General features: G+C 46.2%; 1 protein-coding gene across 1 annotated transcript in view; it reads right to left on the bottom strand.

The window, feature by feature from the left end:
• The window catches only part of LOC144504122 (contactin-associated protein-like 5), an 824,359-nt gene that overhangs the window by 162,718 nt on the left and 637,555 nt on the right, over window positions 1-24,086 (bottom strand). The window contains exon 23 of the mRNA XM_078229298.1: window positions 13,734-13,958. Coding sequence (XP_078085424.1) covers window positions 13,734-13,958 — 225 coding nt within the window. The remainder of the gene's footprint in view (window positions 1-13,733; window positions 13,959-24,086) is intronic.

Below are 24,086 nucleotides of genomic sequence, written 5' to 3'. Positions count from 1 at the left end.
TTTTATAATCTTATGGTCTTATGGGTCAAATGTAATATGCCAACTACTGCTTTGGTTAAGATCAGCTAGCTTAGGACAGACCAGGGATAGAGTGATGAGTGGGCCTTTCAACAGGTTATTCAAGTTGCCACTGACAAGTGTCATTCTGTCCTTACTCAAGGTCTTTCCACCCAAGATCACTCAGCAGCAATCACGGATGAGAGTTCCAGCAAATCGATCTCCTCCATGAGATACTAAGCACTGGCGGAAACAATCCCACTTCTCCCTGGAGACATGTCATGCACAAATTGAGGAAGGATGTGACAATGTGGAGAAAGGGTGCAGAAAAGATTGACAAGAGGCGCTCTGGGGATGAGAAGTTACAGCTACGTGGATTGTTTGGTGGAGCTGGGGCTGTTTTCCTTGGAGAAGAGATAGTTTGCAGAGATCTGATAAAGGGGTCCAAAATCACGAGGGATCTGGATTGCATACAGAGAGAAAGATTAGTCCCAATGGAGGAGTGGGTGGGTAGCACAGTGGCACAGTGGTTACCACTGCTGCCTCACAGCACCAGAGACTTGGGTTCGATTCCCGGCTTGGGTCACTGTCTGTGCGGAGAGTGCATGTTTGCCCCGTGTCTGCGTGGGTTGCCTCCCGGTGCTCCGGTTTCCTCCCACAGTCAAATGATGTGCAGGGCAGGTGGATTGGCCATGCTAAATTGCCCCTTAGTGTCAGGGGGACTATGCGGAGTCTGCACATTCTCCCTGCGTCTGCGTGGGTTTCCTCCGGGTGCTCCGGTTTCCTCCCACATTCTGAAAGATGTGCTAGTTAGGTGCATTGACCCGAACAGGCGCCGGACTGTGGCGACTAGGGGAATTTCACAGTAACATCATTGCAGTGTTAATGTAAGCCTTACTTGTGACTAATAAATAAACTTTACATTACTTTACTAGGGTAAATGCATGGGGTTATGGGGATAGGGCCTGAGTGGGATTGTCTGCCGATGCAGACTCGATGGGCCGAATGGCCTCCTTGTGCACTATAGGATTCTATTCTATAATTCTAGAAAGGATTGAAAACCAGACAACACCGATGTCACTTGATTGGCAAAAGAACCATTGGTGACATGAGGAGAGATTTTCTTTGAGTGAAGTAAGTGGCTTGGAGCTGAATGCAGTGAAAGTGTGTGTGGTGGAGGCAGATTCAATCATGGCTTTCCAAGGGGAATTAAATAAGCAACTGAGGAGAAAAGATTGTAGGGTGAAAAGGCAGAGGATTGGACTGTAATTCAGTCATGTGAATCGATGGCAAATTAATGGGCCAAATAGCCTTCTGTGCTGTGACATTCGAAGATGCTTTGATTCGATTACGCAACCGTGCATTGTCAGCCCTCAATTTTCTCTCTATCCGTTTAATTAATGAAATAAATCGTGGCTTGGCACACAGAAACAGAATTTTGATCCCGATTGTGTATTACTGTTGCTTCATTGGAAGGTTCAATTGCATGTTTCTGAAATAATACAGTAATTATACTTAAAAAGTACTACATTGGCTGAAAGCGCCTTAGGATGTACTGAGGTCGTGAAAGGCACGATATAAATGCAAGTTTTGATTGGGTGACACAGTGGTTAGCACTGCTGCCTCACAGCGCCAGGATCCCAGGTTCAATTCCGGCCCCGGGACACTGTCTGTGTGGAGTTTGCACATTCTCCCCATGTCTGCATGGGTTTTCTCCGGGTGCTCTGTTTCCTCCCACAGTCCAAAGATGTGCAGATTAGTTTGATTGGTCATGCTAAATTGACCCTAGTGTTAAGGGGACTGGCTAGAGTAAATGCATGGAGTTACGGAGGAATATAGCCTGGGTGGGATTGTGGTCGGTACAGACTCGATGGGGAAATGGCTTCCATCTGTACTGTAGGGATTCTATGATTTTGTTCTGTTCTCCATAATCCCGACTATATCGTACCTGTTTACATGTATTTGGGTGATTAATTCATCTACATAACTGGGAATGGTGCGCACATAAACAGGATTGTTGGACAACTTTCCACATCGCCATCTGTTTCTGTCCCTTCCCTTCCATCCTACTGGTGAACCTATGCTATGTGAAGCAGGGGATTCCTAACTAGTTAATAAAGACTGCATTCTGCCCATGAATCTTAAGAAAACAAGGGATCAGTAAAGAGTTAAATGATTATTAGGCAAACTAACACAAACAGCTTACACATATGTGAATGCATGATGGGGAGTTGGACTGGGGTCGGCACAGTAAGAAGTCTCACAACAGGTTAAAGTCCAACAGGTTTATTTGGCAGCACAAGCTTTCAGATCACTGCCCCTTCATCAGGTGAGTGAAGAGTTTGGTTCACAAACTGGGCAGATGTAGACACAAACTCAATTACAAGATAATGGTTGGAATGTGAGTCTTAACAGGTAATCAAGTCTTTACAGGTGCAGACAATGTGAGTGGAGAGAAGGTTAAGCACAGGTTAAAGAGGTGTAAATTGTCTCCAGCCAGGACAGTTAGTGAGATTTTGCAAGCCCAGGCAAGTCGTTGGAGTGACAGATAGTGTGACATGAACCCAAGTTTTCTGGTTCACTTACTGCATCTGAATGCAGTAAGTGAATCAGAACAAGTAATTATGATTTAAAAATATATCTGCTGATATTTTAAATGCATTGTTCACTTTAGTCAAGCAAAGATACCGAAAAGTATGGCAGTAAATGTCATTAGTTTAAAGCCAAAGGTTTGGGAGCCAGTTAGTCAGCAACAGTTTTATCAGAAGGATTCCTATGAGGGTATGTATCCTGCAACATTTAAGAATAGATGCATTCACTGCCCGGACACAAGGATAGATATGCCCCTGGATGCAGAAGCACATGCCTATTCAACTTGGCAGTGAGGCGGTGGGAACGCCCATTTTGACCTTGTGGTAGCATCTGTCGTTACCAGGCAACTGGGATGTTTAGTTTAATTTATTTTCTTTAATTATTAGTGTCACAAGTAGGCTTACATTAACACTGCAATGAAGTTACTGCAAAAATGCCTGCGTTGCCACACTCCGGCACCTGTTCAGGTACACTGAGGGAGAAACTAGCATGGCCAATGCACTTAACCAGCATGCCCTTCGGACTGCGGGGGGAAACGGGAGCACCTGGAGAAAACCCACCCATACACGGGGAGAAGGTGCAGACTCCACACAGACAGTGACCCAAGCCAGGAATTGAACCTGGGTTCCTGGCGCTGTGAGGCTGCAGTGCTAACTAACGTAGTTAGTTGGGCAGCACGGTGGCACAGTGGTTAGCATTGCTGCCTCACAGCACCAGGGATTCGGGTTTGATTCCCGGCCTGGGTCACTGTCTTTTTAGAGTTTGCACGTCCTCCCTGTGTCTGTGTAGGTTTCGTCCGGGTGCTCTGGTTTCCTCCCACAGTCCAAAAGATGTTCTGGTTAGGTGCATTGGCCATGCTAAATTCTCCCTCAGTGTTACCCGATCAGGCGACTGGGGGAATTTCACAGTAACTTCATTGCATTGTTAATGTAAGCCTACTTGTGATTAATAAATAAACTTTAGTTAGAGCCAAGAAGGGAAATGACGTCTGGACTAATTGGGCGAATAAGAAATCACCACGCTATTAAGTATCATATGGTTGGCCGAGGTACCTGGCAGAGACTTGTATTGATGTATGACTGTTCAATGAAATTGATTTTAAGCAAATGAAAGGTGGAATTATTGAGTAGGAAAAATTATAATCGATCTGTATTTGACTATGTACTTCAGATCTTTCAGAGTGGTTCTGTAGCGTTATTCCCAGCGCTGTTTAACCCTTTGGACATCTCCGATCGGCTGTACTTTTGTTTTGCTTTGTCTATGTTGTATATTGAATACATTTTGTTACGTCTTTGCACTTGTGAGATATTTCCCTTGCGAGTTTTGAACTGTCTAAGTTAAGACATAATTGGCCACCTTTAAATTTCCCCACAACACAGCGCCCAGTAGCTCCTTCACAAATTAAAAAAATGTCATTACTGAGCTTCTGATCTCATCCAATCATGAAGAAAAGTTGCACTGTTCCCAAGCTGCTCAGCTGAAAAATGATGCCGGTCTGTTTTAATTCATTGTTCAGATACCAGACACAGAATACTCTTGGCATTTTTATCAATGGGCTGTTCCTTGCAGAATACCAGTCTCTGCTGGGACAGACACTAATATCCTCTTATAAACAGCACATCTCAGCAAAGATCTACACATTAATTATGGATGGGTACAATTTCAATCCATAAATATTTGGGTATCAATTTAACATCCTTGGAATATTTACAGTCATTCAACAAAGGTGAAAGAACCAACATATATTTGATTGCAGAAATCATTCAGCAGGTATACCCTCCAGTTTCTACTCAGCAAATAGTACAAAATGCATGAGGAATTAATTGGTGCCTCACCAAGTGTTCCTTACACCGTAAACATAATTTTCCCCGAGACTTTCACTGAAGCAACAAGCAAAGGTAAAAAAAAAGAAAACAATACCCCCAGTGGATTAGTGCATGTATGCACCGTCTAGCATAGTAATAAGCCATACTGGGACTTGGGCTCACTGCCCCAGAGCTAGGAAGTTTAACTGAAACACAGCCAGGGGATGTCATTACCGATCATTACATTAGCTGGTTACCCAAACTGAAAAGCGTAGTGGGCGATTCTCCCAGTCGGCTGCACTGCAAAAGCGGCACAGTGGGCCGGGAGACTCAAGCGGAGGCCATTTTGCTGGCTCCCCGCTGGGTGCCACGGCCTCCGTGATTCTCCGGGGGCTGGACTTCTGGCGCTGTCAGCTCCGTGCCAGAAATCGGCGTGGAGCTGTATAAATTATGTAAAGTAGAATTAGCATATGATTAGCAGGCCCGGGACCCACGAATCATATGCTAATCCAGCCCCCGAGCTTCTCCGTCCCCACCAGGAGTGTTTCATTCCAGCGGGGTTTGCAATAGTTCCCCACTTACGGGGAGCTGGTGGGCCGACCCCGCTGGAGTGAAGGGGGGGGTCATCGAGACCCCCCCAGGAGGTTGGGGGTGAGTGGTGGATGCTCCTTGGGCATTGCCAGCTTGGCAGTACCAGCCTGACACCATGGCACTGCCCAATGGGCAAATTGGCAGTGCCAAGGGGGTGGGCCTAGAGAGGGCAGGGCCTAATGGTGCAGGAGCTCTGGGGGGGGGGGGGAAACAGGTGGGAGGTACCGCTGCCACTTTGCACTCAGCAGTGACAGAGAGAGAGGCAAGCGATCGGGGCTGGACACTGAGGTGGAGGTCTCGGCCTGCCGGGGATTGAGTGGGGAGATAGGGTTGCTGGTGGGCCTGGGGTCAGGGATGCCTGCCAGTGGGTGGGTGGTGGGGGGGGGGGGAGATTGGGACAGCAGGGGGATTCAAGGCTGGCCTGGAAACGTCCGGGGGGCTAGCGATGAGGGGAATGAGGGGGTCGGAGGGGTAGCAATGCGGGGTCGTGGGGCTGGCCAGCAATCGGGAGACCATCAATGCGGGCCAGTGCGCATGCACCGATCGCTGCGCTGACTGATTGACGCACGCGCAGTGGCCCGCTCAGCGCTATGCCACCAGCCTCTCCAACGGGAGTAGGCCCCGTCCACTGATTTTTCGTGAGATTCACGCTCGTGCACTCTGCAGTGGACAGACTGTGGGAGATTCATTTTGAAAATCCCGCTGAAAAAATCCAACGGGATTTACTCCAGTTTTTACATGAGTTCAAAACTTATAATTTCTGGGGGAGAATCCTACCCGTATTCTTTTATTTGTTCATGGAATGTGGGAATCTGGAAAGATCAGAATTTTGTGTCCATCCCTTTGAGAAGGTGGTGGTGAACGTACGCAGTCTGTTGTGGTGCAGGTACACCCACTGTGCTGTTAGGGATGGTTTATGGTTTATTGAATTGATTTGATTTATTATTGTCACATGAATTGGTGAATCTACAAATCTACAGTGAAAAGGATTGTTTCTTGCACGCTATACAGACAAAACATATCGTGCATACAGTACATAGGGGAGAAGGAAAGGGTAGGTTGCAGAATATGGTATGAGCTGGTGGCCAAATTGAGTTTGTACACCAAGGATAAGCATTTGAGTGAGACCTTGAAAAGCAGGTTGTAGGTAAGAACTCTGATGTAACATGTTTTTAAGAGATATCAGCATGATATCATTGGAAGGGAAATGTGTCATGTAATCATAGGCCAGAATTTTACCGGCACGCCCACCCCGATTCGGGGGCAGGCAAGACTCGGAGAATGGCATTCTCCGTTGGCCTCGGGTGGGTTCGTACAAACTTCGGGCAGACGTACCTGTAAAATTCCACCCATAGAGTCATAGAGGTTTACAGCATGGAAACAGGCCTTTTGGCCCAACTTGTCCATGCGGCCCAGTTTTCACCACTAAGCTAGTCCCAATTGCCCGCATTTGGCCCATATCCCTCTATTCCCATCTTACCCACGTAACTGTCCAAGTGCTTTTTAAAAGACAAAATTGTACCCGCCCCTACTACTGTTTCTGGCAGCTCGTTTCAGACACCCACTACCCTCTGTGTGAAATAATTGCCCCTCTGGACCCTTTTGTATCTCTCCCCTCTCACCTTAAACCTATGCCCTTTGGTTTTAGTCTCCCCTACCTTTGGGAAAAGATATTGATTATCTAGCTGATCTATGCCCCTCATTATTTTATAGACCTCTATAAGATCACCCCAAAGTCTCCTACGCTCCAGGAAAAAAATTCCCAGTCTATCCAGCCTCTCCTTATAACTCAAACCATCAAGTCCTGGTAGCATCCTAGTAAATCTTTTCTGCACTCTTTCTAGTTGAATAATAATAGTTAATCGAGCCTCAGTTTCACTTTTGCTTTGAGCAAAGCACACACATGCAGCTCTGCTGACTTCAAGCTGTATACCTATATCTATCTGTTCTCAATTGCATTGTCTTAATAAATGAACACACAATGTGCTTACCCAATCCCTTATGAGCAATTGGTGCCTTGTGTCTTGCACAGTAAATTAAGCCATGGTATTTAATAATGATAATGCAAAGTGATGGTGATTAGAATTGACTGCATGGCATGAAAAGGCCCTCGATGTTTTGGTCAGACTGCAAGAGAGTTGAAGCAATGGGGAATGTTGTGAATGTAGCACGGGAATTGTGAAGAAAAGCTTTGAAGGTTCAAGTTTGAGCTCGTACCAAAGCAAGGAGCTGGTGAAAAGACAAATCGCTCATGGTGAGATTGCAGCAGATAGTCTGTCAGTTTCTTGGATGGGACAGCACATCAAGAGGACCCGCACCAAGTTAACTCTGTTTAAAAAGGCAAGCAGCCAGGGTGTGAGCCGGATTTTTCGTGAACAAGGAAGGGTTAGCAAAAAAATATATTAAAAATCAGACTAGAGAAGGTTGTGCTTATAATGGACAGTTCCAGAAGTTGCTGAGCCAAAAACTGAATAAGAAGCAATGATGTCATTACTCCATGGTGCATTCCTGCCACAACTCACCTTCTTGGGCAGAGCTTCAGAAAAACACGCAAAAGCAGCTACAGCAATGGATTCCACAGAAGAAGGAATTTCAAAGGGATATCATCAGAACATCCACAGAATTCACCAGTTTGAATTGGGAAGCAGTTGACCTAATATCCAAATTTAACATTTTTAAACAGTGTACAGATCTACGGATCCTTGATTCAGGAATGCGCGAACCAAAGCAGCAAGCCAGAGAAATTCGCCTCACAATTGGGAATGAGGGTGTACACAGATTGAGCATGTCCAGATGAACAGAAGAACAACTAAAGGATCCCCAAAAGATATAGACTACATTGGAAGGACGTTTCAGGTTAAACTTCTGCATTCATCGGCTAGAGTTCATAGAATCACAGAATCCTACAGTGCGGAAGGAGGCCATTCAGCCCATCGAGTCCACACTGATCACAATCCCACCCAGGCCCTAGCCGCACAACCCCATGCATCCACCCCATCTAGCCCTCCTGACACTCAGGGGCAATTTAGCATAGCCAATCCACCTAACCCGCACATCTGTTGGACTGTGGGAAGAAACTGGAGCACCTGGAGGACACCCACGCAGACACGAGGAGAACGTCCAAACTCCACACAGTGACCCAAGCCAGGTATCGAACCCGAGTCGATGGCGCTGTGAGGCAGCAGTGCTAACCACTGTGCCACCATGCTGCCCAAACGGCATTTCGACAACATCCGACAGAATCCATAGACCCCTTCATAAGCAACTGCAGAGAAAAGACTACGTACTGTGATTTTTTCAAGTGCAGCACTAGCAGACAGAATTGTTGAACTAATGGATCACATTCACTCCCATGGAAGCATTCCAGAAAGATCCACCAGATTAGCCCAAAATGTATGGCTTCCAAGAGCTACACAATGATGGATGTAAGTCAACAAAGTTTACAGGTCCTAAGTACAACCACAATTGTTGGCACAATTATCACACACCCCAACCTAGCAAGGCATGTCAAGACTGTGGACTTCCACGCACCAAGAAAATGCCAAGTTTTTCACCAACTTTGGAGGGCTCATGGCAAAAATTACTATTGGCAGCTGTCGTACACTCCAACAAACACTGATGCAGCAACAAAGAACCATGCAGTGAGCCAATGATGCCACACACAATGGGTACCCTCAAGCAATAAGAATGATCATCCTGTGTCCTGTTGGAAACAAATGCATGAGTTGATTGGCAAACCAGAAAAAGCCAATGATGTGCATGATGAGACGAAGAGTGGTGAACACATTTTTCAAACCATCAATCTCATGGAAAACACTGATGTCATCAGACTGCCCAATCTATGCCAGGATCCAAATGATCTCCCTTAAGAAAGTCGCTCAATATTCGTTATTGGCCAAAAATATATCACAGTAATCACAGGTAACTTTAATCAACATGCAGATTGGGCAAATCATGGTGGTGCAGTGGTCAGCACTGCTACCCCAGAGCTCCAAGGACCCAGGTTCAATTCCCCGCTTGGGTCACTGTCTGTGCAGAGTCTGTACATTCTCTCCATGTCTGCGAGGGTTCCCTCCGGGTGCTCCATTTTCCTCCCGCTGTCTAAAAGATATGCTGGCTCGGTGCATTGGCCATGCTAAGTGTACCCAAACAGGCACCAGAGTGTGGTGACGAGGGGATTTTCAAAGTAACTTCATTGCAGTATTAATGTAAGCCTACTTGTGACATTAGTTAATAATGTCTAATAAATTTATCTGTTTCTGTGTTTCTTCGAATGGTAATTTCTACCCATTTATTTATTTCCTGTCTCAGTTAACTCCTCCTGTCATTTTTTGTATAACCGAGTTGACTCTGCTTTCAGCAATGTTTCCCCCACCCTCCTCCGACTGCTGTTCCTGTTCAGTTTCCACCTTCTTTATATCTTTCTTTTAGTTTGTTAAGTTCAAAAGGTCTTGTTTATAGTTTATTGGTCTCTTGTAATCTGCAGTTTCCCCTACCTGTCAGGCCTATAACTTTCTTTCCAGGGTTCAGACCACTGTTTGATTTACTTTCCCTCAGATATCAAGGCCAATCCATCATTGGCTCTTGTAGGTGCCGTTACTTGTAGTATCTTGTAGCTTTGCCTCCAGGTATTAATGTCCCTTTGATTTTACAATCTGTCCGGTTCTTCTTGTCATATATAGCCAGCTTTTATTAACTTCCTCATCCTTATTTGCTGGGAGATTTTTCATTTTGTTTCTTCTTTCTGAATCTTGACATCTTTCAGCTTTTGAAATTCAGCCTCGTCTTTCTTTAATATCTTTTTAAAAAATTCATTTGTGGGTTATAGGCATCGTTGGCGAGGCCAGAATTTATTGCCCATCCCGAACTGTCCTTGAGCTGCCTTCTTAAATCACAAGAACACCAGAAATAAGAGGAGGAGTAGACGTACGGCTCTTTGAGATGCTTCGCCATTCAGTACAATCATGGCTGATCTTAGGCTTCAACTCCCCCTGCCTGTTCCCCACACCCCTTTCGTCCTAAGAGACCAAAGAGCCCACTGTTCCAGCCTTAAATGTATTCAACGATGGAGCATTCACAAAGGACAAAGAAAAGTACAGCACAGGAACAGGCCCTTCGGCCCTCCAAGTCTGCGTCAATCAGGATGCCTGCCTAAAATAAAACCGTATGCACTTATGGAGTCCATATCCTTCCATTCCCATCCTATTCACGTATTCGTCTAGTCGCCCCTTAAATGCCGCTATCACAGAGGCTCCCACCACTTCCCCAGGCAGCGCATTCCAGACATTGACCACCATCTATGTAAAAAGAATTGCCTCGCACATCTCCTCGAAGCTTTTCTCCATGCACCTTAAACCTGTGTCCTCCTAGTACTTGACTTTTCTATCCTAGGAAAGAGCACCTGACTATCCACTCTGTCCATGCCACTCCTAATCTTGTAAACCTCCATCACAACCCTCTGGGGTACAGAATTCCAAAGATCCACAATCTTTTGAGTGAAGAAATCTCCCTTCATCACAGTCGCACAGTGGCACAGTGATTAGCACTGCTGCATCACAGCGCCAGGGGCAAGGGTCCAATTCCCGGGTTGGGTCATTGTCTGTGTGGAGTTTGCACGTTCTCCCTATGTCTGCGTGGGTTTTCTCCGGGTGCTCCGGTTTCCTCCCACAGTCCAAAAGACATGCTGGTCAGGTGCATTAGCTATGCTAAATTCTCCCTCAGTGTACCCGAACAGGCACCAGAGTGTGGCAATCAGGGGATTTCACAGTGACTTCATTGCAGTGTTAATATAAGCCTACTTGTGACACTAATAAATAAATAAATAATTGGCCCCTTATCCTGTGTCCCTATGTTTTAGACCTTCCAACCGACAGAAACAATCTCTCAGCATCGATTCGATCAAGTCCCTTCAGAATCTTGTAGGTATCAATGAGATCACCTCTCATTCTTCAAAACTCACTCGCTGCCTACTCATCTAAGTCATTCATATAGATTGTAAATAGCTGTGGTCCCAACAATTACCCTTGTGGTACTCCACTATTCACCACCTGCCAACTTGAAAAAGTCCCACTCTCTGCTTCCTATCTCTTAACCAATCCTCTAACTGTGCTAATATATTACCTCCAATTCCATGCACACTTATCTTCCCAATTAACCTCTTCAGTGGCACCTTACGGAAAGTCCTTTGGAATTATAAGTATACTACATCTACTGGCTCTCCTTTATCTACTATGCTAGTTAATAAAACCATATCAACTTGGTTTAATTTTACTTTGCTTTTCCTCGTGCATTGTTGATGATTTCTTTAGTAATAAATTCCAATATTTTCTCAATAACTAATGACAGAGTAACTGGCCTGTAATTCACTTTTTTCTCTCTCCCTCCTTTCCTGAAAGGCAGTATGGTAGTTGCCAACTTCCAACGTGATGGGAACCATTCCTGAATCCAATGAACTCTGGGAATCACAGCCAGCGCATCCACCAACCCTAGAGTGTAGGCCATCAGGCCTCAGGGACTTATCGCATCTTAGTCCATGTTCGATTCCCGGCTTGGGTGACTGTCTGTGTGGAGTCTGCACATTCTCCCCGTGTCCGCGTGGGTTTCCTCCGTGTGCTCTGCTTTCGACCCACAGTCCGAAAGATATGCTAGTTAGGTGGATTGGCCATGCTAAATTGCACCTTAGTGTCAGGCGGATTAGCAGGGTAAATACATGGGTTATTGGGATAGCGCCTGGGTGGGATTGTGGTCGGTGCAGCCTCGATGGGCTGAATGGCCTCCTTCTGCACTGTAGGGATTCTATGATTCTACGTCTCCAATACGTTGGGGTAAATATTCTGGTCCCGCCCGCCGTGGGAATCTTCTCGGGCGGGACGAAACATTTGACAGATCATTTAAAGGTCCGTTGACCTCATTAGGAATTTCTAGGCAGGCATGACTGGAAAATCCCACACTCTGGGGCGAATTTTCCTGTTCTGCCCACCACAGGAATCGTAGCGGGTGAGGGGCGGACGCTGGAAAGGTCCGTTGAGCTCGGTCGTGATTTTCCGGTTTCGGGGCGAACATGGCTGGAAAATCCTGCCCTTTATCACTACTGATAATAAATTCCCTCATTTTCTCAATCATTTTAGCCTCTAATTTACCGTTTATTTCTGAAATGAAACTTGTGCTTTCCACTGTGAAGACAGACACAAAATATTTGTTCAATGTCCGGGCCCTCTCCTCATTCCCTGCGATAATTTCTACTGTCTCTGCTCCTAATGGACCAACCAAAGATTCATCTCAGAATCACTGCAAAGCATGCAGGGTAGGTATACCCAAAGTGTTGCTGGGGAGGCAGTTCCAGGATTTTGACCCAGCGACAGTCAAAGACTGACAATATATTTCCCAATCAGGATGGTGCGTGGGCTGGTCGGCGGGGGGGGGGCGGGGGGGTGGCTTGCAGTGGGTGGTGATTCCATCCATGTGCTGCCCTTGTTCTTCTGGCTCGTAGAGGTAATGGTTTGGGATGCTTAGAATTTAAAGTTGTTTTATGTGTCACAAGTAGGCTTACATTAACACTGCAATGAAGTGTTCTGTGAAAATCCTCTCGTCGCCACAATCCGGCGCCTGTTCAGGTACAGAGAGGGAATTCAGCGTGGCCAACACCCCTGACCAGCACGTCTTTCGGACTTGTGGGTGGAAACCGGAGCACCCGGAGGAAACCCACACAGTCATGGGCCCCCACGCAGACAGTGACCCAAGGCCGGAATTGAACCCGGGTCCCTGTCACCGTGAGGCAGCAGTGCTAACTAGTGCCACCATGCCGAGTGTGATCAAGTTGACTGCATTGTGTAGATGGTACACATGACAGTCACAGTGTGCTGATGGTAGAAAGAGTGAATGCTTTTTAAGGGTGATGGATGCAGAGCCAATTAAGTGGACTGCTTTCTCCTGGATGGTTCCAGGAATAATTTTTTTTTCTCTGTCTTTTTCTGTAACTGATAATTTGCTATCTATTCTTTTCGCATGACAGGATTTCCCCACTGGTAGAATTACTAGTTAGCTCTAAGTCCTATCAGCCCTCATTCACTGCTTGTCACTTTTCATTTACGTGTGCATATTGTTCGACGTAGAATTTGCAGATTACTGGGTAATTGTCATTTCCCATATTCGCATCACTGCACAAACAAAAATTCTCACTCTCACTCACCCAGTCTCCTGCATCCTGCAATGTGATCTCTGATAGTCATCAAGACCCTGCATTAAAGAAGCACTTTCACCTCCTCAGGATATCCCAAGGCACTTCGAGAGTCAATGAATGATTCATAGAATCCTTACAGTGCAGAAGGAGGCCATTCAGCCCATCAAGTCTGCAATGACCACAATCCCACCCTATTCCCATAGCACCACGTATTAACTCTCCAATGCCCTGACACTAGGGTCAATTTAGCATGGCCAATCCACCTAACTCACACATCTTTGGACTGTGGGAGGAAACCGGAGGAAACCCACGCAGACACGGAGAGAACGTGCAAACTCCGCACAGACAGTGACCCGAGGCCAGCATTGAACCCGGGTCCCTGGCGCTATGAGGCAGCAGTGCCACCCCTACTGTGCCACCATGCCATCCCGATTCTTTTTGTTGGAGTCTGCTCGCAGCTGTTATGTCCACAAGTTAATGTCCACAAGTTAAAACAGAAGTCTGAATATTTTCTCTTGGCATTCCACAGGCATGGCTCAATTAACCATTCAAAATGTGTCTTTACTCACCATTGCTGCACACCACAACTGCCAGATGTTCCTGATAATAGGAGTCTGCATAAAGCAGCATGCTGGGAGTGTGCGTAGTCCGAAAACTGAACTCGATGTTCTCCCGCGACAGCGTCATGTCGGAGTAGATGGCGGATAGGTGGGTGCTGACATTCTTGCCAATTCCGTGAGATTCGTGGAAGTTATACGTCAAAGATGTCCCGGCTTCCAGGATGGCAGAAACCTCTGAAATTAACAAGAGGAAGCACCGTCAGCAAGGGTTTGATGTAAAATAATCAGTCCAGCAGACTAGAAGGCCATTCAGCCCATTGAGGCCGTGCCAGCTCTTTGAAGGATCTATCCAGTTAGAGGAGGTAATGGCCGAGTGGAATAATCACTCGACTATCAATCCAGAAACTCAGCTAATGTCCTAGGACCCGGGTTCGAATCCTGCCACGGCAGATGGTGGAATTTGAATTCAATAAAATTGATGACCATAAAACTATTGTCGATTGTCAGAAAAACCCATCTGATTCACAAATGTCCTTTAGGGAAGGAAATCTGCCGTCTTTACTTGGTCTGGCTACAGCAATGTGGTTGACTCTCAACTTGCCCTCTAAACAAGGGCAACTAGGGATGGGCAATGGTGGTGGGGTTTGCATTGGGCTGGGACCTTAGTGATCCTAAGGTGGCTCTGCCACCCAATTAGTAGCTTGAAGCCGGGATGGGGGAGGTAAGTAGAGGCAGAACACCAGGGATTGGGAATTGTCAGCTATTGCTGCGGCTGCCACCTGAGCAATGTCTTAAAAAAGGAAGAGGACCCCCAATCTCCAAAGTGTCCAGAGGCAGAGGAAGAACTGGCACCCAGGATAAAATCAGGAAAGGTGGGTTATTTTAAATTTCACTGCTGGTCAATATTTCTTCACCCAAACCTGCACTTTTTATTCCATCGGATAAAACATTTCCAGGGGAGGCACAGTGATTAGCACTGCTGCCTTACAACGCCAGGAACCTGGGTTCAATTTCAGCCTTGGGTCACTGTCTGTGTGGCGTTTGCATGTTCTCCCTGTGAGTTTCCTCCGGGTGCTCCAGTTTCCTCCCACAATCCGAAAGACGTGTTGGTTAGGTGGATTGGCCATGCTAAATTGCCCCTTAGCATCCCAAGATGTGTAGGTCAGAGGGATTAGTGGGGCAAATGTGTGGGGTTACAGGAATAGGACCTGGGTAAGATGCTCTGTCAGAGAGTCAGTGCAGACTCAATGTGCTGAATGGCCTCCTTCTGCACTGTAGGGATTCTATGATTATGAAGTTAGACTAGACCCGAACTATATATTTTTATTTTGGCATTAGTGTGAGGATAAGGTGGTTCTATTGACCCACTAGGAGGTTTTTAACAAAACAAACTTTATTTTAACAATACAGTTTCAATATAATGAATGAATTAGCTTAACTTTTACCAGTTGAAATACTTGAACATGGTACAATTCTTAACTGTTAACCTATCTCCATTAGTTCAATTTAAGCAATATTCCTCGTAGATTTAAATTCCTCTTCAAAACCAGTTGGCAAACAACAAAGGCTTACATGCTTTTACTTGTTAACAACCTAGAGCCTTTGAACATCTCTTAATAAAGAGATAGAGACACCTGTCTTCTGACACTCAACCAGCAGCCTCCAAAGAGAGAGAAAAAACATACCTTGGCTTCTTTTGGGATCAAGCAGAAAACTGAAGTGCTTTTAGCTCCTCCCTTTCACATGATCTCTTGTCAATCAATCTAATCAAACCCTACACTGAAACCCCAGGGGGAAAACCAAAAATCAACAAAAATGCATTTGCTTCGATTAAAACAATGACCCCATTGTCCAGGATCAATTATTCTCCTGAATTCTCAGCATGGAGCTGCCTGGTTTGCAGACAGATTGGCACCAGGTAAACCAGAGTTGAAATTTAAACATACCGCCCCCCCCAACAAGACACATAATATAATAATTTTCTTAAAGGCACAGTATCATCACACAGATAAACATGCAAATAGACATCTAACAGTTCATAGAAGTTGATAGAATCCCTATAGTGCAGAAGGAGGCCACTCGGCCCATAGAGCATGCACCAACAAATATCCCACCCAGGCCATCTTCCCGTAACCCCACGTATTTACCCTGCTAATCCCGCTGATACTAGAGTCAATTCAACATGGCCAAACATCTCGCACATCTTTGGACTATGGGAGGAAACTGGAGCACCCAGAGGAAACCCACGCAGACACGGAGAGAATGTGCAAACTCCACACAGACAGTGACCCGAGGCTGGAATTGGACTCGGGTCCCTGGCGCTGTGAGGCAGCAGTGATGAACTCGGGGCATTGATGGGTACGTGGGACTGGGATATGATAGCAATTACTGAAACATGGCTAAGGGAGGGGCAGGACTGGCAGCTCAATGTTCCAGGGTACAGATGCTATAGAAAAGATGGAGCAGGAGGTAAGAGAGGAGGGGGAGTTGCACTTTTGATTAGGGAAAGCATCACGGCCGTACTGAGAGGGGATATGTCCGAGGGTTCGGCCACTGAGTCTATATAGGTAGAACTGAGAAATAAGAAGGGGGAAATCACTTTAATAGGGTTGTACTATAGGCCCCCAAATCGTCAGCGGGAAATTGAGGAGCAAATATGTAAGGAGATTACAGATAGCTCCAAGAAAAATAGGGTGGTAATAGTCGGAGATTTTAATTTTCCTAACATTGACTGGGACAGCCAAAGTATTAGAGGGTTGGATATTCAGGAGGAACTTCTCATTGAGTACGTGGATGGCCCGACTAGAGAGGGGGCAAAACTTGACCTCCTCTTTCTCTGAGAAGGGTGATTAGGCTTTATGACTAAAATTGTGGATTCCCCCAAAATTCCATGGCTAGCTTTAAATGTAAAATACAGAGGAAGAGCTGATGGTTCAAGCTCTGTGCTTGGACTCGAGCTCATAATCTAACCTGGCACTCCAATGGAGTACTGAGGGAGTGCCACAGTGTCAGAGATGGCGTATTTGGGATGAGTTTAAAGTTTATTTATTAGTGTCACAAGTAGTCTGACATGGACGCTACAATGAAGTGACTGTGAAAATCCCCTTGTTGCCACAGTCCAGTGGCTGTTTGGGTACACCGAGGAAGAATTTAGCATGGCCAATGCACCTAACCAGCACGTTTTTCAGACTGTGGGAAGAAACCGGGGCACCCGGAGGAAGGTGTTAAACTGGGGCACCATCTGAACTTTAATGATCCCAATGTTACTCTTCAAAGAAGATCAAGAATTTATTCCGATGTCCTGGCTTGCATTCACAGGAACACAACTAATTGGGGCAGGAGTTAACTATTAGGCTCTTGAACCTACTCTGCCACTTTGTGAGACCATGGTTGACTCTTAGTCACAACCCCACCTTCCCACCCAACCCCCTGTCATCTGATTCCCTCAGAATCCAAAAGTCTATCAATCTCAGCCTTAAATCTGTTCAATAACTGAGCATCTGCAGCTCCATGGATAAGAACAATCATTTCGTAACTAATATGAAGAAACGGTGGCACAGTGGTTAGCATTGCTGCCTCACAGCGCCAGGGACCCAGGTTCAATTCCGGCCTTGAGTGTCTGTGCAGAGTCTGCATGTTCTCCCTGTGTCTGTGTGGGTTTCCACCGGGTGCTCCTGTTTCCTCCCACAGTTTAAAGATGTGCGGATTAGGTTGATTGGTTATGCAAAATTGCCCATTAGTGTCAGGGGATTAGTAGGGTAAATATGAGGAGTTGCAGGGATAGGGCCTAGGTGGGAAGTTGTGGGTGTAGGCTTGATGGCCTGAATGGCCTCTTTCTGCACTGTGGGGGTTCTATGATTCTATAATTGATCATCCTTTTGAGGGGAGTTTCTCGGGGAAGAACTATTCATTTCATTTCTGTTACTAACAACTCCAAAAGCAGTGACATTTACACCTCATTTGGACCTGTCTTTGGTTTTGTCAATTTGCAGGATTATGGGTAACCAACAGCAGAGTGTGACCAGTTGTGACGGGCCAGCACTGGTGCTATGGGTTGAGTGGCCTCCTTCGGTGCTCCAATACCCTATTCCAAAGTTGTCAACTTATCACCTCCATTTGCCATGTACCATCGCTTATTACCAATCAAACATCCCTCTCTCAGGCCTCTTCCTTCTGTTCTGCCAGTTCCTTAACAGCCTCCAGTTCCGATGGAAGACCCTTTGTTTGAAACATTAACTCTGTTTCTCTCTCCGGAGATGCAGCCTGACCTGTTAACTGTTCCTGGCCTTTTCTGTTTCAACTACAGAAAAAAATGTCATTGGATGTGAAGTGCCATGAGATGCTTTTGATGCAGAGAATCTGCGTCAAATAAACAGTCTTCTCTTTAGATCATCTGGGACCCAGGAGGCAACTCAGCTGAATCCACTTCTACCCGAGACTCCCTACATAGCAAAAGCAAGACCTTTTATTGTCAAGTATCATTACTTCTGAAGATAACTGCTAGCACCTGCGTTTAAATGCTCCTTCTCATGCATCAGGTTCAGGTTGGGTCACATCTTCCACTGTGTGTTTGGCACATTATTATCCTTTAGGAATTGTCTGAGCTGGATCATATTTTCTTAATAGAGTGGTAGAGCTGTCAACAGACCCTGGCAACTTTGCAATGCTCAACTTTGATCTTACAGAGAGTAATAGAAAACACTGCATAGTGCTGTGTTCATTTATAAACCCCTCAATGCATGTGCATGAGATTGCTGCCTGTTTAGTTAAGGGGGTAGGTGAGGAAGGAAGCTACTTCAAGTCATTAAATCTAACTGGGCTGGTGGGCTTTTTTCAAAATTACAGAAATGATTTTTAAGCAAACAGATTCATGGGTTGCCTAAAGAGAGAAATTGCTTGTATTCCCTTGAGTACAGAAGGTTAAGTGGAAATCAAATGAACATGTTTTCAAGAATATTAAGAACTAATAAGCTAAATAGAGAGAAAGTATTTCCTCTGGTTGGTGAATCCAGGACTGTTGTTGCTGGGGTGGCACGGTGGCACAGTGGTTAGCACTGCTGCCTCACAGCGCCAGGGACCCGGGTTCGATTCCCGGATTTGGGTCACTGTCTGTGCGGAGTCCACATGTTCTCCCTATTGGTTTCTTCCGGGTGCTCTGCTTTCCTCCCACAGTCCAAAGGACGTGCTAGTTAGGTGCATTGGCTATGCTAAATTCTCCCTTAGTGTACCCAAACAGGCACCAGATTGTGGCAACTAGGGGATTTTCACAGTAGCTTCATTGCAGTGTCGACGTAAGCCTACTTGTGACAATAAACTAAACAAAACGCATTGGATATCGTTCGGTAGGTCTTAATGAAGTCATCTCAGTCTTTGTAGTTTAACTGTGTGTATTTATTAACTACCAAATCATATACAGGTCAAGCTAGGAGCTGTTTCTCCCTGCTTGCTTGTGTACATGGCTCTATCCAATACTGCACTGACACCGAGTCAGGTCATGTATTCTCTTACATCACTGTGTGGGATGTACTGTACTCAGTCCCACATTAACTCTATATGTGCCAGACATATTACAAGAACAAGGTGGCACAAGCTTAAAGTTGGAGCCAAGCCATTCAGGAGGGACCTCAGGAAGAACTCCACCACATGAAGTGCAGTGGAAATCTTCTCCAGAAGGCTGCTGAGGGGAAATTGGAAACTTCCGAACTGATTTTGATAGATTTTTATTATGTAATGGTGGCTGGAATTCTCTGGTGCTCACACCTTGCTGCCGCTGCCAATGAGGACAGAGAATTTGGCGCTCAGCCAAATCTCTGTTCACTGCAGTGGAACCAGAGAATCCCACTGGCGTGAATGGCTGGAGAATCCCGCCCGATATATTTTGAGTTGGAAGATAGATTGGATTTAAGACACAGATCAATTATGATATAATTGAATGTCGGAACAGTTCATAAGTTCCTAAGATATAGGAGCAGAATTAGGCCATTCGGCCCATCGAGTCCGCTCTGCCATTCGATCGTGGCTGATATGCTCCTCATCCCCATTTTCCTGCCTTCTCCCCATAACCCTTCAACCCATTCCCAATTAAAAATCTGTCTCCTCCTTAAATTTACTCACTGTCCCAGCATCCACCGCACTTTTGAAGAGCGAATTCCACAGATTCACAACCCTTTGGGGGAAGTAGTTTCTCCTCAACTCTGTTTTATATTTGCTACCCCTTATCCGAAGACTATGACCTCTCATCCCAGAATGCCCCACAAAAGGAAGCATCCACTCCACGTCTACTTTATCCATTTATTTTATCATCTTGCATACCTCAATTTAATCTCCCCTCATTCTTCTAACTTCTGGAGAGTATAAGCCTAAACTGTTCAATCTCTCTTCATACACAAACCCCGTTTGTTCCTACTTATTAACGGGCATAATTTATATTGGGCAGAATTACCCCCCCCCCCCCCCCCCCCCCCCCCCCAGCCACACCACCCCCCCCCCCCCCCCCCCCCTCCAACCTATGGCAGTGGGTTTTCTGGTGGCAGAGGCAGCTCGCCATTGGTGTCGGGTAGAATCTTCCAGTCCCACCAATGTCAATGGCATTTTGCTTGTCTCACCTGTCCTGCCATCTGGGAATATGTTGCAAGGGTCGCCTTTAGAGGGACCGGAAGATCCCTCCAGTGGGAAGGGCCGGAAAGACCTCAATGGGGCAGTCTTATATCATCATTGACAAGGCATAGACCAATTGGCTGTTTTCCAGCAGTTGACTAAGGTGGGCTTTCAACATCTTTCAGATATAAAAAAGGGGCCTTGAGAAGCAATCTTAGTAGAGAAAGATGTTGTGAGGGAGAGTGGAGAGAGAGGAGAGAGGCAGAATGGCCTGTTCCTGTGCTGTAATTTTATTTGTCCTCTTTGTTCTTTGTAGATGGATGCTGGAATTCTACCGCCCTGCCTGCCACAGAATCAGAGAGGGTGAGAGGAGGACAATGAAAATGTTTGTAGACCTCGGGAAGGATTTTCTGGTCTTGGGTCGAGTGAGGCCGTAAAATCCCGCCCAGAGGGAGAGGAGAGATGGAAAGAGAGGGCGGCACGGTAGCACAGTGGTTAGCATTGCTGCTTCACAGCTCCAGAGACCTGGGTTCGATTCCCGGGTTGGGTCACTGTCTGTGTGGAGTTTGCACATTCTCCTCGTGTCTGCGTGGGTTTCCTCCGGGTGCTCCGGTTTCCTCCCACAGTCCAAAGATGTGCGGGTTAGGTTGATTGGCCAAGCTAAAAATTGCCCTTAGAGTCCTGGGATGCGTAGGTTAGAGGGATTAGTGGGTAAATATGTAGGGATATGGGGGTAGGGCCTGGGTGGGGATTGTGGTCGGTGCAGACTCGATGGGCTGAATGGCCTCTTTCTGTGCTGTAGGGATTCTAAGATTCTAAGAGGGAGAGAGAGGTGGAAAGAGAAGTGGAGAGAATGATGTTTACAGAGAGATGTTGGTTTTATGTTATCCTCATTTTCAGAGTCCTCACTTCACACCCTGCTGAGACGTCTGTTCAATTTTTAAAGTTAAACCTTCTGCTCTTACTGTTAATTGCTGTTAATTGACAATTTGCTTTTTATCTTTCTGACTTGTTACCTTTTTAATGATTAATAAACTTTCTAAATTCACCACTTAAGGTACTCTTTCATGCCGTACGGTTAAATCTCGAGAACCTGGTGTGATACAATTGCCGCAATCAGGTGAACACCATAAAGCTTCGTTCAAATAAATCAAAGTTGTTCCAGTAGTTGCCTGGAGAGTTACCCAGGAAATGTTAGGCAGATTAAACCAGCCTCCCATCCATTGACTCTGTCTACACTTCCCGCTGCCTTGGCAAAGCAGCCAGCATAATTAAGGACCCCACGCACCCCGGACATTCTCTCTTCCACCTTCTTCCGTCGGGAAAAATATATAAAAGTCTGAGGTCACGTACCAACCGACTCAAGAATAGCTTCTTCCCTGCTGCCTTCACACTTGAATGGACCTACCTCACATTAAGCTGATCTTTCTCTACACCCTAGCGATGACTGTAACACTACATTCTGCACTCTCTTGTTCCCTTCTCCATGAACGGTATGCTTTGTCTGTATAGTGTACAAGGAACAATACTTTCCACTGTATGTGAATACATATGACAATAATAAATCAAATCAAATCAAAACTCCTGGACAATTACAGAAATAAACCTCCTAATCACTCACACTCATCCCCTGATTAACCCCCGAACTCAACTGCCACCCTACCCACTTACTCACCTCACCCACATTATCCAATTCCCTAATTGCGGACCCAACACCTCCCACCCTACACATTCATCCACTCCCCCATTCACCAACATTCAAATTGGACCTTTACATTTACCACATGGCAGCTGGTGCAGCAAAGCGGGGATGTCTCCTATCTCCCCACCCTCATCCCCACCACCCTGGCTACTCCACCATGTGGGAGTTCTCTGAGGGATGCTGCACTCCACATTTTGGGGAAATCAGTGCTGGGAAGGTCCTGGAAGAAATGCGAAGCAGTGTCCATTGCGTCTAATATTTCCTGGGTAAGTACCCAAGCAACCCCTGCAGCACATTTGATTTATTTGAACTGATTGCTGCTCCTCAGAAGATCTGGGCCAGGCCAGGCTGACACTTCGGTTGCAGACAGCTTTCAGGTGAACTATTAATCACGGGCCTGAATTGTTTGCATGAGTCAGCTGGGAACACACCCCCCCACCGACTCCAACAAACCTGCTGTCACTTTACACTCAAATGAGCACTGACTGGCTTCAGGTGGGAAGGGGAGGAAATCTCACCTAGGGAAGGTGCCAGCTAATCAGACTTGGCAGTCGCATTTCAGGGACAGTATCGCCCACTCCCCCACCCCCCCCCCCCCCCCCCCCCCCCCCCCACCCCACCCCCACCCCATCCTCCCCCAAAAACCTGCCGGCACCAACATAAAATCGCTTCCAGGCCAGTGTGGGCAGGCTCCCGGAAGGAATCCATCCATGCAATTTCATACTCACCCCCCCTCACCTCAAAACCTAATTGTTGGGGATGGCGGGGGGGGGGGGGGTTCGGTGCCTATAATTCAGGCTATGGTCTCTGCCTGTTTCTTAGGTAACTGCACACGATCCTGTCGCACGATTCACTGTCGCTAGGTCAAAGTCCTGGAACTCCCTCTCTAACAGCACTGTGGATGCACCTACACCAAAGGGACTGCAGCGGTTCAAGAATGGCACAATGGCACAATGGTTAGCACTGCTGCCTCACATCCCCAAGGACTCAGGTCAGTGGAGTTTGCACATTCTCCTTGAAGGTTTCCTTCAAGTGCTCCGGTTTCCTCCCACAGTGCATTGACCTGAACAGGTGCTGGATTGTGGCGACTAAGGGCATTTCACAGTAACTTTGTTGCAGTGTTAATGTAAACCTTACTTGTGACTAATACATAAACTTTTAACTTTACTTGTCTGTGTGGAGTTTGCACATTCTACCCTTGTCTGCGTGGGTTTCCTTCGGTTGGTCTGGTTTCCTCCCACAGTCCCGAAGATGTGCATGTTAGATGGATTGGTCATGCTAAATTGTCCCTTAGTGTCGGGGGGACGAGATGGATGGGGTTATGGAGACAGGGCCTGGGGGCGAGGGTGGGATTGTGATTGGTTCAGACTCGATGCACCAAATGGCCTCTTTCTGCACTGTAGGGTTCTATGAATTCATTTGAAAGAAGGGAACTCACCACCAGCCCCTCAAAGGAAATTAGGGATAGACAATAAACTCCGGCTTAGCCAGTGAATGAATAAATTAAACAAAAAGCTTCTTCCAATCTCCTGGAAAACATCCTCAACTGCCATTAATCTGAAAAGGCAAATTCTCCCACTTATTTCTTTGGCAATTGTTCGAAGCCCACCAATGCCTCTACTTTCTTAGAAGACTAAGGAAATTTGGCATGTCAGCTACGACTCTCACCAACTTTTACAGATGTACCATAGAAAGCGCTCTTTCTGGTTGTATCACAGCTTGGTGTGGCTCCTGCTCTGCCCAAGGCCGCAAGGAACTACAAAAGTTTGTGAATGTAGCCCAATCCAACACGCAAACCAGCCTCCCATCCATTGACTCTGTCTACACTTCCTGCTGCCTCGGCAAAGCAGCCAGCATAATTAAGGACCTCATACACCTCGGAAATTCTCTCTTCCACCTTCTTCTTTCGGGAAAAAGATACAAAAGTCTGAGGTAATGTACCAACTGATTCAAGAACAGCTGCTTCCCTGCTGCCATCAGACCTTTGAATGGACTCACCTTGCATTAAGTTGATCTTTCTCTACACCCTAGCTCTGACTGTAACACTACATACTGCACTCTCT

Source organism: Mustelus asterias, chromosome 14, assembly GCF_964213995.1.
Source record: "Mustelus asterias chromosome 14, sMusAst1.hap1.1, whole genome shotgun sequence".
NCBI classification, from domain to species: Eukaryota; Metazoa; Chordata; class Chondrichthyes; order Carcharhiniformes; family Triakidae; genus Mustelus; species Mustelus asterias.
The sequence above is the reverse complement of the archived record's forward strand: the minus strand, read 5'-3'. Positions and strand labels throughout refer to the sequence as shown.